Source organism: Microtus pennsylvanicus, chromosome 15, assembly GCF_037038515.1.
Source record: "Microtus pennsylvanicus isolate mMicPen1 chromosome 15, mMicPen1.hap1, whole genome shotgun sequence".
Taxonomy (NCBI): Eukaryota; Metazoa; Chordata; class Mammalia; order Rodentia; family Cricetidae; genus Microtus; species Microtus pennsylvanicus.
In genome coordinates, this window is record NC_134593.1 from 9,014,862 (window position 1) to 9,030,841 (window position 15,980).

General features: G+C 37.7%; 1 protein-coding gene across 11 annotated transcripts in view; it reads right to left on the reverse strand.

The window, feature by feature from the left end:
• The window catches only part of Ktn1 (kinectin 1), a 102,166-nt gene that overhangs the window by 20,111 nt on the left and 66,075 nt on the right, over positions 1-15,980 (reverse strand). For 7 of the 11 annotated variants that reach the window (XM_075949731.1, XM_075949728.1, XM_075949722.1 and 4 more), the window contains 7 exons: positions 15,079-15,113; positions 12,839-12,929; positions 10,684-10,770; positions 7,456-7,545; positions 1,566-1,646; positions 938-1,027; positions 718-810 (listed from right to left, as the gene is read on the reverse strand). In XM_075949731.1, the coding sequence (XP_075805846.1) occupies positions 718-810; positions 938-1,027; positions 1,566-1,646; positions 7,456-7,545; positions 10,684-10,770; positions 12,839-12,929; positions 15,079-15,113 (567 nt within the window). The remainder of the gene's footprint in view (positions 1-717; positions 811-937; positions 1,028-1,565; positions 1,647-7,455; positions 7,546-10,683; positions 10,771-12,838; positions 12,930-15,078; positions 15,114-15,980) is intronic. The other 4 variants (XM_075949732.1, XM_075949729.1, XM_075949730.1 and 1 more) reach the window with 1 other exon arrangement.

The window sequence follows — 15,980 nt, forward strand, 5'->3', positions numbered from 1 at the left end:
ACCCCACTTAGAGGTTTCAAAATGCACCCCATACTGAACTGTTCTTAAAATAAGAGCCTCACTCACATACAACTTCATTTCAATAATGCTCAGAACCTACCTATTTATATGATCCTGTATTAAGAGCCAGCTAGAATCACTTAATTTTGTTAACATTAATAGCTAATCACTATATCTAATCCCCAAAGGCGTGTTTTGGTTTTTCTGTAGTTCTTGAGCCTCCTGAAATTCACTCTGTAGAGCAGGCTAGTTCCAGCACAGGCTCCAAAGCTAGAGAGAACAACCTACAGCCTGCTTGCAGCTTGCACACGCAAGGTACCTCATGCATTTGTTTCTTCACTACACCCATGAAAATAGCAGAAAAGATAAGACTACCAAGAAAAAAACAAAACACATACAGAAGAATGACTCAGTCTTTTCTTAAATACAATATGCTATGGATAGAGCACTATTTGAAGACTAATTCTGAATCTGGGCTTCTTGACTGTGTTTTCATGTGTGGTACCATCACTTTCAAGGTACTGTGCCTGCTACCCCGCCTGTTGGTCACTCCAGTAAGTGGTTTTCACACAGAAGAATCAGAATCAGCCAGGGCTGCTTCACATGATTCCCTACCCCACCATGGTGTAAGGCATAGTTGATAAATCACAGATCCCAGAGGACACTAGTGGGGACCCCACTGCTCGGCACAGCTGCTCTAAGCTTGTCCTTAAATACCTGCTTAATCGTCCTCCGTGACTCGTCAGCTTTAACCTTCCATTTACTTTCTTCTTGTTCCACACTTCGCTGCAGCTTCTGTAAGATCCCTTCCTGTAGACAAAAGCAGAATTAGTCTGAAAAATTCATATTCTAGTGTCAAGATAAAATCACATAGGCCAGGAGAAATACATTAACAACTTACACATAAAATCAAAATGCAATTCAAGTCATTTCCTACCGTTTCTGCGAGGACGGACTTGTACTTTTCACACTCTAGCTGCAGCAGTGTGTGCATCTCATCAGCTTCTTTCAACCTGTGCTCCAAAACCTGCAGAGAAAAACAATGACAACTAGGAGGGCCACATTTCATATTAGTTTCAATATCAGAGGACATAATAATCGGGAGAAATGACTTATGATAGGATATGACATTTCAACCTTCGTAAGCAGCAATGCACGCTGATGACCTTTTGGTCACATGATGTCCATCTTGACATTTACAGCAAGGATGTACTCTTTATACAGTGGAACAACTAAGGAGAGCCATCAATAAACACTACAGTGCTCATGCCACACAGTAGGCCTGCACTCTCTGTGCTCAAGGCTAAGAAGGAAGCCTGTTTCTGAGTGTGGCTGAAGTTGTCTGGGATGCTTCAGAAGCCAGTGAGACTAGCTTCGTATCTCAGCTGATCTTTACTTTCAAAAATTAAACTAAAAAGAAATAACAGTAATTAAGCATTTGGCTTTAAAACTGAAGGAACCACATTCTTTTCACTACCCAACTAATCTTTTCATCCTTTCACCACCCAACGTTACTGAGAACAAGGTCTGAGTATTCCACCTCACAGTTTATCTCCTGAACTGACCTTGACCGTCTCCGCATCCGACGTCCCAGCCACACTTGCCTTTGCCTTCTTTTCAAAGCCTCGTAACCATTCACTGTAACTCTGTGGGGAGAAAGGTCCAGGCCATGAATTTCCAAAAAAGTCTGATTATTAAAAGAAATATTCAAGCATCTAAAAGCACCAAATCAGACCATTATAAAAGAAAGCTACATACACTGTCGTTATACATATATCAGAGGAGGATATAACTTTCACAGACTGAACATAATCCAGTTTTTAAAAATAAACATCAACAAGAAAAAAAAAACACTAAAAGCCAAATGATGCCACATGCTTATAGCTACACAGCCTAGAAAGCATAAACAGGAAGCTACTGAGTTCAAGGCCAATCTGGGATACTTGTGAGTTTCAAGCCAACCTAGGCTATATAGGGAAACTATAACAAAGGAGAGAGGGAGGAAGGGAAAAAGGGAAGGAGAGAAAGGAAAAAAATTGAAACAGGGCCTCAATATGTTGCCTAGCTAAGCTTGAACTCACAAAGAATTTTCCTGCCTCTGCCTCCCAAGTGCTACGATTAAAGACAAATGCCACCATGGCCAGCAATAAATAAGTAAATAAATAATTTAATGTTCACTAAAAATTAAATACGCACACATTACTCTAAAATGAAATGTTTTTTATCCACACCAAGTTCTTCGCACTGAATTTTGGAAGCGATGGCAACAGACCTCAGCTCAGAACTCATGTCATGCTCTATTGTCCCGAAAAGTATGCATGAGCAAAAAGCTGCCGGGCTTAATCTCTAAAAAACTCAAAATCTAGAATGAGCAGCTTTTCAAAAACTTTTCCAGGTGAAACAATTCTTAAAACGAAGTAGAATTCAAAAATACAAAGTCTAACGAAAGGGGTTCTGTTCAGAGGATTTCAGATTCTTTGAGGGTATTCCAAAGTTCACCTTCAAATTAAAAAACAAAACATGCATTAGAAGCACATTTTAAATCATAATGGGGATGATACACATTTATTTAACACCAACAAAAAATTGGTTTCTGTTTATAGGTCAAGTAAAGAAAACAATACATTTATTATTGTTTTAGCCATTATCTGAAACTTTAGAAAAAAATATAAATTTCTGAAGCTTGTTAAGAAAACTTTAAAAGGTGATAAGAAGTGTCTAATATTGTAAAATCAAGTTTCTTCTTACATTTTTGGTTTAGTTTAATTGATAAAGGAAACAATGTTTATTAACTCTGTAATATGAAGCTTTCATTTCTGTAGCTGAAAAGGGGCATTCTAGAAGAACTACAGAAGAAAAGTGAGTGGTGCTGACGTTACCCCACGCTGCAATGCTTTCGTGGTCTGTCAATGTCAAAAGCCACTATCCATTTAAAAGAATGGTATTCTCACAATACAAGCTCGAACCACAATAGTGTACAGTAACAAACTGGAATACAACATCAATTAAACAAAATGAAACAGTTCCCTATTTGGATCTATTTTATACAGTGGCAATAGCAAGCAATAAAAAAAAACCTCTAGTTATGCTAATTTATCCTAATAATAATGAGGTTTATGGTAATTCTGTTTTTGTTTTCTCGTGTATCCAGTCCTGGCTAGTCTGTCATATAGACCAGGATGGCCTACCTCTCCTTCCTGAAATTAGACGTGTGAGCCACCATGTCTGGCTAAATTAAGTAGTTCTTTTAAAAACCTAGAATACAAAACTCTTTTAACTAGCACATGAAAAATTTAATATATATTTTAAAATACAGACAACATGAAGCAAGTTTCATCTTTTAACAAGAATGTGAACAAAACACAAAGAATATCATAATGTCTGATGGTGATTTAGATTTACTTATTGAATGTCAATAAATAATGTCATTAAGATGAATTTAACCAGGCACGATGGTACATACTTATAATCCCAGGTCAGGATTTGGAGACAGAAGGATCAGGAATCAAGGCCAGCCTGAGCTGCATGTGTGGCAAGACCATATCCCCAAACCCGCGAGCAAGTAGTAGCAGAACAAACAATAAGTCTATTAATATTAAAAGAAAAACTCTGGGGGCTGGAGAGACAGCTCAGTGGCTAAGACCTGGCTGTTCTACCAAAAGACCTGGCTGGGTTCAATTCCCAGGACCCACATGGCAGCTCACAGCAGTCAGTAACTCCAGTTCCAAGGTGCACAGCACCCTCATATAGATACACATGCAGGCAAAACACCAATATACATAAATATCTTTTTAATTAGAAAAAAAAGTGATGTCTACAATCTTTGAAGAATAGAAATTGCAGGTCTTCAGCATTCTTGGCTGATGAAATATTGTCAAATAAGTAAATCCACCAATAAAACATAAAGTAGAAACAAAAGCAGATTATGGCCACAGAAGAAAAAGCTATGGAATGTATAAGTAGCCCCTTCCTCTAGGTGATCTGTCTAATAAAAGACCTTTCTTCAGTTCTGTGCACCCTCCCCACAGCTATAGAGGAAACAGAAATCTTCCCTCCTTGCGTGAATTAACAGTAGGATGCATGTACACAGACCCTAAAGAGAGAAAGCAGCTAACGTTCTACTACTCATACAGTGCACCCCTGAACCCACCTAGAGGAAGGAGCCATTCCATGCTTGAAGCTCTAACTGTATGCAATAAATGAGGACCATCTTGCTACAGCCCAAGGCACAACAGCTACCAAAGGCCATCACAGACAGCCTGAGGAAGCTCCATTAAACCAGGCAAGCAGATGTTACAGACCTCAGTTCCCACTACCCACCTTGAAATACTGACCCTGAATCAGATAAGCCTCTAATGGGTGCCAATTTATGAGTTATACAAAGGACAGAGGACACACTAGCACTGGACATTCAGTCAGCTAAATCCAAACTACCAGAAACTACCTGTTACTACTGTAACAGGACACTTCTAAGCTAAAAATGAAAAAGGTGAAAAGCAGTACAATTATAGGGAATCAGCCAGCCGAAAACACCAATCACATATGTTAATCTTATTTGAGTTCTATATTTTATATCTTATTATTCGATTGGCATGAGCAATATATATAAAAATTAGGGAAATGACTAAATATGTAAAATTAACATTTTTTAAATAAAATAATTCTCATCTCTTAGGACTATGTGTTAAAATATTTGCTGATAAAATGCTCTGATGCTTGAGCTCCTTCTGAGTGATCTAACACAGAGGCTCTCTGCTGTGGAATAATGCTCTTGTACACTGTAAAGATTTGTCTCTCATATTGGTTTAATAAAACTCTGATTGGCCAGAAGCCAGACAAGAACTATAGGTAGGACAAACAGACCAAGGTACCAAACCACATGCTAAACATAGCCAAGAATTATGAGTTAAGTTGTAAGAGCTAGTTAATAATAAGCCTGAGCTAACAGGTCAAACAGTTTATAGTTAATATAAGCCTTTGTTTCTTTGGGACCGGACGGCTATGGGACCAGGAGGGACATAAACTTTATGCTACAAAAGGCACCCAAACATTTAGCAAGAATTTCCACATAAAGCCGGAGAAAGCTTAAAAAAGGATTCTAGACAAACAAGAACAGAATCAAGCACAGTTTCTTCGTATTCTTACTCCAATAGCCTCTGTTTACTAGCAGCAAGCAGAGGCATGGCTCCTTAAAGCCTTCCTTGACTCAGCATTAGCAAAAATCACATGGCAGATCTTCTAAGAGGCCCTACCACCAAACTCTTAAATGGTGTTTATAAACCATATGAAGCAGCAAGCTTCTTGGTGATGGCATGGAACTAGAAACTCTACAGAGTTGTGGCAATAAATGTGGCTCCTACCAGAACCTCCACCATGAAGCTAGACTCTCAAAAAGGTAAGGAGTGGGGTGAATCTAGCCACCAAAGAGGCAACTTTAATCCTAACCTATTGCTTAGCAGATTAAAGATTCATGTGGTCAGAAAAAGATAGAAATATGCAGTAAATATAGATTCAGATGAAAAATACCTCTCAACAGTTTACAATGTTTAAAAATATATGTAGGTTTGGGAGAGAAAAGAAAAAGGACAGAGAAAGTATTCTAAAAAGAAATAAAGTAGTTGGGTGTGGTGACACATGGCTTTAATTACAGTACTTGGGAGGCAGAAGCAGGCAGGTCTCTGTGAGTTCAAGGTATGGTGGCACACACCTTTAATCCCAACACTTGGGAGGCAAAGGTAGACAGATCTCTGTGAGTCTGAAGCCAGCCTGGTCTACAGCATGAATTCCTGGACAGCCAAAGATACACGGAAAAACCCTGTCTCAAAAAAACAAAAAATAAAAAATAAAAATAAAAGAAATGGAGTAAAAAGAAAAAGCCACGTAAAGATGGAAAATACATTGAGAATTGGGATACTGTATGTTATGATATTGTTTTTGAATTGTTTGACTGCTGAGGAAGGAGCAACAGCTGCTAAAAGACATGATTATAAATGCTGCTGGATTAATACAACCTATATATTTTGAAAATACCTTGACTTCAAAATTTAAGTCAAAAGGTATGTTACTTTGGAGAAGAGGTTTTGCTTTTATTTCCACAGGAAATGGGAGGCTGTGGATTCATTTTGGGTTAAGAAAAATCAGGTTTGATCAAGGAAGATGCCCTGAGAAATCTGATAGAGCAGATGACCCAGGTGATCCAACATTCCAGAGCACCTCTGCTGCAGTTTCCTGTGAGGTCTACACCCAGAACAGCCTCGAGACTGCTGACTGAGATGATCCAAGCCTCACAGAAGACTTCAGTCAGGACTTGATCATAAATCCTAAACTTCCTTTGGGTCCCCATAAGAATATCAGTGCCCCCAATCAGCAGGAAGTAGTCTAGAAAACTACACGCATAGTCTCAAAAAAATGGATTATGGATGTTTGTTTCAAGTATTGATTATAAGTTGTTATGGATAATGGTCAGGAAAACAAAGATAAAGGAGATTAAATTCAGAGTTCTTGTTTTGAACAGAAAAAAATGGGGGAATGATGTGGGATAATGCTCTTGTACACTGTGTCATGAGTATTGGCCAATAGTCAGAAAGAAAATATAGGTAGGGTAAGCAGACTAAGAGAATTCCGGAAAGAAGAAAGGTATAGAGTCAGTCACCTGCCAGACACAGAGGAAACAAGATGAGAATGTCTTACTAAGAAAATGTACCAAGCCATGTGTTCTCAACATTAAGTAACAAGCCCTCAGGGAAATCTTTATCTCAAAAAAAAAAATATTTACATTACAATACATAGCAGTAGCAAAATTATAGTTATGAAGTAACAAGGAAATAATTTTATGGCTGGGACACCACAGCACGAGGAACTGTATTTACTGAAGGGCGACACAGCAACGGGAAGGCTGAGAACTCTGATAATGGGAAGTCTAAAGTCACTCATGTATTAACACGAGTGTGCACAGTGACTCCCAAAGTGAGTCGGTCCTGGGACTGTTATCCCATTGCCTACACTTTTTTATTAAAAATTTAAGAAGGCCTATCTCACCATTTTAGCAACTTCAGGGACATTCCCTGATCGTCTCTGCCCTCAAATACTTGCTGCTGTCTGAGCAAGCTACTTTCCTATCCTACTAGAACCATTTTCAACCTCATACCTGGAGTGAAGAATAGATGAAAATCATGGTCGTAGGGTGGAATACATTAAAGGACAGCTGTTAAAACTAAGAAGTAGTCACTTCCAAACACATCTAAAGCCATTCAATTTGATAAAATACAACAAAAGTTTCAGGCACAGACAGATGAGCTTTGAGCCAAGTTACTTGGAAGCGCACCTGTCTGGTAAGTCACAGGGACACTGAGCGATTCAGCACGCTAACAAATCAAACTCAGAAATGAAATGCTGCTACAGACAACTTCCTACATAATTAACGTTAAATGTTAAAAAGCAACAGATTCATCTTACCAAATTAAAAGGGACAGACACCATTGGAAATAATCTTTGGAGAAGTTCTTTGGCCTCTAACTCAACAGCTTCCACATGTTGTTGTCTTTCCTAAAGAGAAGACATACCGGGTCAAACTTACATGGTTATACAATTTTTCAAGGGGGTGGGAGGAGCTAAAACCTTTGAAACTCTAATGAAGAAAAAAGTCAATTTTTAAAACTTACTTTAATATTAAAAAATATAATTTTGTCACTTTAAGGAAGTAAGTAAAACATACTTCCTTAGAGACAAAATCTGCAGAATCTCTAAAACATCCTAAATATTAAATAATACCTTGAGTTCATCAAGCCAAAGCAGTAACTGACAATATGGATTGTCTTTGGTATTAGAAATAAAGTGCTTTGCCCCTCTAGGAACACTTCACACACATCCCTTCCTATCAACTAAACCTCACAAATGACTTTACCAAGACAAACGTACTTGGGAGAAATAAATGAGGCTTAGCGACCAGTAAAGGTTACCGAAAAGAACAGTGACACTATCCTGTCCTGTTAAACAAAAGGGAAAAATAAATTGTGATGGGAAGTAAGAATGGGGGAGGGGAGGGACTAATTAGAAACATTAATAAGAATACTTTTGATACACAGTGGGCAGTAAATTTCAACTATTACTAATGTTTAATCTAAATTTCTTGAATTCTTACTCTTACTCCAATTATAAACTCAGAATCATGGTTTGTCAAAATTAGGGAAACAATCTGATCACACACACACACACACACACATCTCTTCAAATCTAATGTTCAAACTATTTCTGTAAGATTTAAAAGCAAACAAAGAGAAAGACACTATAAACCTATAAAAATGTACACCAAAGCCAACAAAATCATTCCACACACTACTGGAGTCCAGGAAATGACAAGAGGGGACCAAGCGGCACCTCAACCATCTCTCAGCTCTTTGAAATCTGTCCCTGACTTAAGACAATTTAAGAAAATGTTAGCCTAAATTATTACAACAGAAACTAGAAATTTCATATTCTATGCACACTAAAAGGTGCTGTACTACTAAAGATTAGTAGTAATGTTCTAGAATAGCTGTTTTACCAAGTATTTTCAATAATTTAGAAAAGTCCAAAAACTTGTACGTATATACCTAACTGCACAAAGTAAGGTATATGAAATAGCAATTAAAGAAAACAATTGAGACTGATCTCATCTGACTACAGGTAACATGAAATAGAAGCATCCTGAACCACAGAGGGAAAAAGATTGGCTTGTAATCAACAGCCACCACACAAACTATTCTACAGAGAATGTTTTAGTTACAAAGTTTTCATTTGACATAAATATGGTTGTAAATAGCAATTTCCATTCAATGCTTGAAAAGGATCTAATTTTAGAAACTGAATTATTTCTTTAGAACCTCCATTGATCAGAATATACAAAATATCTTTTATGTAAGTCTGTCATTTACAGTTTCTAACAAGTATTTATTACTATAAACGTAACTCTAGGCTAGGTATGGTAGCTCAATAACAATAAAACCACAAGCTGGAATGATAGAGTTTGCCTACAATCTCCAAACTTGGGAAGCTGAAGCAGAAGGATCTCAAGTGTCAGGCCAGCATGGACTTCATACTGAGACCCAATAAAACAACAAAAAAGAAAGAAAGAAAGAAAGAAAGAAAGAGAGAGAGAGAGAGAGAGAGAGAGAGAGAGAGAGAGAGAGAGAAAGAGAGAAAGAAAGCTAAACATCTACAGCCACAGCTATACAAAGAAAGCCTGCTTCAAAATAAATAAATAAACATCTAAGAACAGTGAGCTATCCTTCATTTTGATTTTATTTCTAGCACCTAAAAACACTAAAGGTGCTTTATGTAGTCACATCATAATGTGTAGCACTTAGTAAATCACGCATCACTTTACATCCATGCTGTGAACGGACTCAATTCTGTTAAGGAAAGACTGGAGTCTATTCCCCATAAATCATTAGCATCAAGCCAGCATGCACAGACTGGAGTTCCCTCTGTGCATTAGAAGACGCAGCAATGCCTTGTGCAGGAAATGCATGAAGAACACATTAGCTCTAAATAGTGAAAAACCCATACTAGAAAGTCCCCTTTGTGACAGGTGACTGAACAACAGGAACCCTTCACAATTAAACTGCATCTGTGTGGCTAGAGCCTCAGTCCCTGGCCTAAATTTCTCTGGCAGTAATAGCTGCCAACTCTCTCAACCTAAAACTGAATGAAAATTTTCACCAGGTTAAGTACCACAGTAAGCATAAATCTGCTGCACTAAAAAACATAAATATATATAAAATTAGCAAATCATAAAATTGTGCTGCTACTAAGAAATTGTTTCAAATATCAAAAGACTTTGTAATTAAAACACAATAGATTACCTTGGCACACAAACACTTTCAGAATGTGGACACATATGCGATCATATAGGGGCATTAATTAACCTGGCTTCAAAATTCAATGTTCATGTTGCATTCATACTCAGTTGTCCCACTGTCTATTACTCCACTATTAGGACGCTTCTCCCTAGTGGACAAACAGGGCTCAAGAAGAATGTCCTTTGTTGTTTTGGAAATGAAGGGAACATTTTTGTCGGAAGTATTTTATATACTCATCAAGAGAATTCTCCATTCATACTAATATTCCATACTTCACAGGACATGTGGGCCACAACTGCCCAGCCACTTCAAAATACAGAGTTTTAAGTCCCTCTCTTCTGAGGAATCATCCCCAGTAAAATACTTGGAATTGGAACTTTTTCTGTACTATTTAAGATTTTGCTGTTTCCTACCTTGCCTGAATCCTCCTGGTATGCTCAGACACCCCACTTTACTATGCACCACAGACACATGGTAGGTTTCTAAGTCTGTTCCATTCATTCACATCAACTTCTCTGATTGAGGGACTTCATCAAAGTTCTCTCAACTACACCAGTGGCACACAGCATCTGACAAGGAAGGAGGAAGGTCTGCACACACAGCAGGAGTTTGGACTCTACCACTTACAGCTGTGCTCACCAAAACACCAACAAAGTTGCCCAACAGACCAGACTGGCAGAAGTAAGGTCTCAAGGAGCAGACAGATGAAAGCAGAGATGGTGACGATGACAAATGTGGACAAGGAGAAACTGTGTTTAAAGTGCAGTGAAAGGAAAGTTCTGCCCTGATCTAGACAGGCTGCAGACTTCTCTGTGCACGGGCGTGTCTGGGAGTTAATTACAACCTTGGAAGTCTTGTTCACTTTGTCCTGCAGCATTTTTTCAGTTGATGCCAATGCTTCCATTGCTTCCCAGTTTTTCTCCCGAAGCTCCTAATCATTTTTAGAAAGAATGATTTCAGTTTATCCATTATTGAAAGATTTCTCCTTTAACTTCATCAATATTTTGCACTGCATTTAAATGCTTGTTACTGCAAAATCATTTCAATGGAAAAATGTGTATATTAGCTAAAACAAAAGTAATGTTTAGAAGTTTGAATGAGAAAAATAAAGATTCCCATTTCTCATGTTTTAGTATGCAACACCAAATATGCCAGTTTTTAAGAACAATTAACTGTACAAATGTGACAAAGAAGAAAGCATTTGAAGGTAAACACACCAACCACAATTGCAGGCATTAGAGCTAAGGACAGAGCAAATACACAGTACTGGAAAATACTTCTGTAATTTCTGTGAAGTCCAACATCACCCGCAGGACTATAAACTGCCGCATAACACTTTTTTCCTCTAACTCTATTTTAAATAAAACTGGTACATTTCCAGTCTTCCTAGGAATAGCAAAGTAACCCTCTGTGTTCTATATCTTGGCAAGGTCAAACATGGACCCCACATGCAATCAGACACAACTGTACTAGTCAGATGACTGAAGTAAATAAGACAGAGAAACGATAAAACACATTCCGTTAAGGAGAAACAGAGGCCATTTAAACACAAGCTCTGAAAGAAAGCATTTCCTTAGCAAACACAAATAAAAATGATATGCTATAATTCATCTTCAGAATTAGGAATAAACAAAAGTTAAAAGCCAACAATTATCATTTATTGCAAGTTTAGATGCCAAATACTGCATATTTAGCAGGCAACAAATTCTCATTAATCCTTATAATAATTTATGAGATTTTTATTCCCATTTTATAGATGGGAAACTACAGCTCAAGGTTAAGAAATCTGGCCAATGTGTGGAACAAATGAGCGGCAGAACTGGAGCGGGCTGATGCTGCACCCTGCTGGCCTCCACTGCCCTAGGAAGTCCACAGGTTTGAAATCCAGACCCGCAGAGCTGCTGTTGCGATGGTAAATAAACTAAACTCCATTATTGTGTCCTCCTTATTTCAGAATCCCAGCAATAAAGCAGTTACAATGTTAGAAATATAGTGTACCATCCATGCCAAATTTTGTGGCTAGGTTAATGACTAACATTACATAACACACAAAGAGCAGTCACATACCTAATTTTGACAAACTCGGGGTACAAGAAAATGCCAACTTGTTAGCAATTCAACACAAATTTTGAAAGATTTAACTTACGTTAAAAATACATTTATTATTGATATTCTCCTATCATCTAAGAACATCTTGATCCTGCTTACAATCAGCAAGCATATTCTCATGTGGAACACTTCTCCAGCAGGAATACTCACAGCTACAAGTTACTGCCTTTGGGCAGAGGGAACCTGTCTGCTCAGTAAAGGACCAGGACTTATGATCGGAAAGAACTACTCATTCCCATTTTGTTGTTGCTTTGTTGTTGGGTTTTCAAGACACGGTTTCTCTGTTGCTTTGGAGCCTGTCCTGGAACTAACAGCACTTTTTTTTTTTCGGTAATCATTCCCATTTTAGTAGACATACATTCAGTTCTAAGACCACTAGCAAACTTAATTACCAATATTTTCTCTGCCTCTCACTCGAAATAAAAAGAGCAGTCAAGGTAGGCTTTGCAAGCTGAATTAGAAAGACTGAACTAATAATTCTTTTAGTCTATCAGAAAAAACTCAAAAATAACAACAAAAGTTTAACCTTGTTTAAGTAAAAGGAAATACCTTTGTTTTTAAAATAACAAGTTTGAAAGATTTATTTTTCTAAGCAAAGATTTTAATACAAAATCAACCAATTTGGGTTTTTTTTTTTTAAAGCTCCATACTGGTATTTTTTGGTATTAAAATTCATCGTTTTACTACTAAAATTGTTTTCCAATAAAATGATTGCTCTAGTAACATCCCCAAAGACAGGAAGAAATCAAAAGGGCTTTCACACAAAGATCAAGACACCTAAAAAGGAAAAAAAAAATTAACACACACACACACAAAAAAAAAAAACCTCTGCCGTTTCAACATTAACGCTCTACAATGGAAAAGTCTGTTGTTCATGAATAGTAGCTTACATTGTTTTTCTTCCTCTGATGTTCAACAGCATTCTTCAAAGAATCTAACTCGTTGCGAAGATCAGTTAATTCTTTTTCCTTTTCTGAAATTCTAAATCAGAATGTGAATATATTTTAGATAAACAACATCTAAAATAAACAATAACACAACTTACATATCAAACAATAAAACCATTCAGATACCTAATTTCATTATTTTTAATACAAAAGAAAAACAGGTAGTACTGTGAAAAATGTGATAGATCAGTTACTGATCTAAGTAAAATAAAGAACCAATCCTATGAATTCTTAATTTCAAAACTGATTTTTGGGGCTAGAGATGTAGCTCCCCAAGCAGCAAAGGGCTTGCACCAAGCACGCATAAGGCCCTGGGTTCAATCCCACATATGACCCACATGTGTGACTGTGCAGCACCTGCAATACCAGCAATTGGGTAGCAGAGCCAGGAAGACCAGAAGCTCAAGGTTACCCGCACTGAACTGCATCCGTCTGAGCTGTAGAAATGTCTTAATGGGGGCTGGGGGTGAGTTTGAGACAAAGGAGTCTTTAAAAGCATTTTACTTTAAACGATGAAATCAGTTATGACTAATTAGCTCATTAAACCAACAACATTATATTAAAGTAACCCGGTATCTACTGCTATTTTTACCCAATCTTAGGATTCATGGTTTTGATTTTGCTTGTTGTTCTCCTGGTCCTGCCTTAGTTATTTCCCAGAAATTCAGAAACAAAGACAAAATTTCAGAATTTACTTGTGTTATACTGCAGCAGAATATCTAATTACAAACAACTTTCTGATGACTAAAGTGTTGACCAACAACCAACTTGGTCCTGGAGCTCAAAAGCTGTTTGTTATACTTTGGACATGAAGTTACTTCCTCAAAAAGACTCAAGTGATGGGAGTTTGGCCCCACGTGGTGGTGCTATTTTGAAAGGGTCTGTTAAACCCATATGGGAAAAGATTATCACTAGCAGTGGCCACTGAAAAGTTTACCTTGTTCCCAGTCCAGATCCTCTGAGATGGGGTTCTTAACATCCTCTTCTCCCATTATAGCCCAGCATCAGTAGAGCTAAGGATGATGGACTATCAAGTATCTTGGTCGCAGTAACAAGTCTGACTAATAAAGTAATACTATTGGTTTTGGTTTAGGGGTGGGTTTTTTGGGGGGGAAAAGGGAGGAAGAGCTAAGACAAAATCTAACTATGTTGCCAAGGTCGGTCCAACACTCACTGCTCAAGTAATCCACCTGCCTCATCATGCCAATAGCTGGGATTACGGTGTGCACCACTGTGTCAGTAATTAAAATAGGGGCTAGAGTGATAGATAGGTCAGTGGTTAAGAGCACTTGCTGCTCTTGCTGAGGACACAGCTTCAGTTCCCAGCACCCACATCAGGCCACTCACAACCACTCTGAGGTTTCAGGGAATCCAACATCCTCTTCTGACCTCCATGAAACATAGACAGACAAGCAGCCAAACACACATACATATAAACAAGAATAAACCTATGTGTACACAAAACAGAGTAACAGCATGAAACTGGACTTGCTATGGTTCCTGAAGCCCAAAATACTATCAGCTCATTAGAGAAAATGTCTGCAGTTGAACTCAAAGCTCAGTTAAACAACTAACAACTAGCCTACTAAATGGGCAACTTTGCAAATAAGTCAAGATGGGAAAACATTTAGACTATTATCATTTATTGATATACTTAAAATGGTTCGTATTTAGCATTTTCAAACAAACTGTAAGCAGAAATGACTTTCAATTATTAGCCTCTTGGATAAATCAAGGAGCAAGAAGAAAGAGCGTTCCAGTATTTTAAAAACAGCAAACAAATACACAAGCCTCTTTAAAAGAGAACTGCAACCACTCCAACAACTCTGGGTTTCATAAAAACCCAAAGTCTGCAACATGGGTCCAGAGTGGGCCAAGGAAGAGCAGGCAGAAGAGCTAAGGGCTGTGCTGACCTGAGGAAATCCTGCGGAGTGCAGCTCCGCCCCATCTGAGTTCTCTGAATGTCTACAGAGGACAAGAGTAAGAAAGCAAGCACAAACACCTCCCTCCGCAAAACTGGAAGGGAGACATACCTCAAAAGGCGCTTTAGATAGAAAGGCATAACTGCCCACAAGCCAGAAGTCCAGAGCATTTAGACAATCATGAAATTACATTAAATTCCTTGTCTAAAGGTAATTCAACATTGTATAACACACCAAACTTTGAATAAATGCATTACTTACACGGTTTGTAATTCTTCCTGAGAGGGAAAAGATGCCTATTAAAAGAATTAAATATTAGTTCAAAATAAAGCTATTAAAAGAATTAAATATTAGTTCAAAATAAAGCTTTCTAGAATATAACAAAATTAAATATTCTATTATGCCAGCATCCCAATCAAGAGGTTTTAATAAAAGCATATACAAACTTATAAGGTGTACTGAGTGGTAAGTTTCATTATCATTCCATAAAGGGTTTACTTTGTATAGCACCAAGGTACTTTTCATACTGGCTCCTAAAACTAAATAAAATCAACAACAAAAATTTAAAAAGCTGATTTTTCTCACATCCAGTAAAAAAGTGACTTTATATAACACGCGAAGGAAACCCAGTATGCTGACTAGTCTTCTCAAATCCGCCCAGGTTGTCAACAGGGACCCGGACTGTCTCTGATCCCCCCATACATGCTCAGAGAACAATGGGCGGCACCCGTGAGGAAGGCTTAGGACTTTCTCAGTGGTGCTGCACGTGCTTGGCATGCACGAGGCCCCTAGGTTCAACCTCCAAAATGCCAAAAAAAAAAAAAAAAAAAACACAAAAAGGTGCATATCATATATATCTTCTTAAAATACCTTATGTTTATTCTTACCAAACAGTATTATATATTAAAGAGCATATTAATGCTAGCCCATTACTTATAACATCTATCTTATATATCTATCAGTTTCTTTCCAATTATTAATGTTTTGTTTAAGGAGAAAAGATAAACGTGCACTTAGATTTCAACACACCTGGGCCTAGACATTAGCTGACTTCCTAAGAAAAGCATTCTGTAAGACTGGAGCATATGCAGGCACATTAGCATGTGTGTATATAACAAGAGTTGGAACACTGATCAGAGCCTACACATGAGTATAATAAAGCT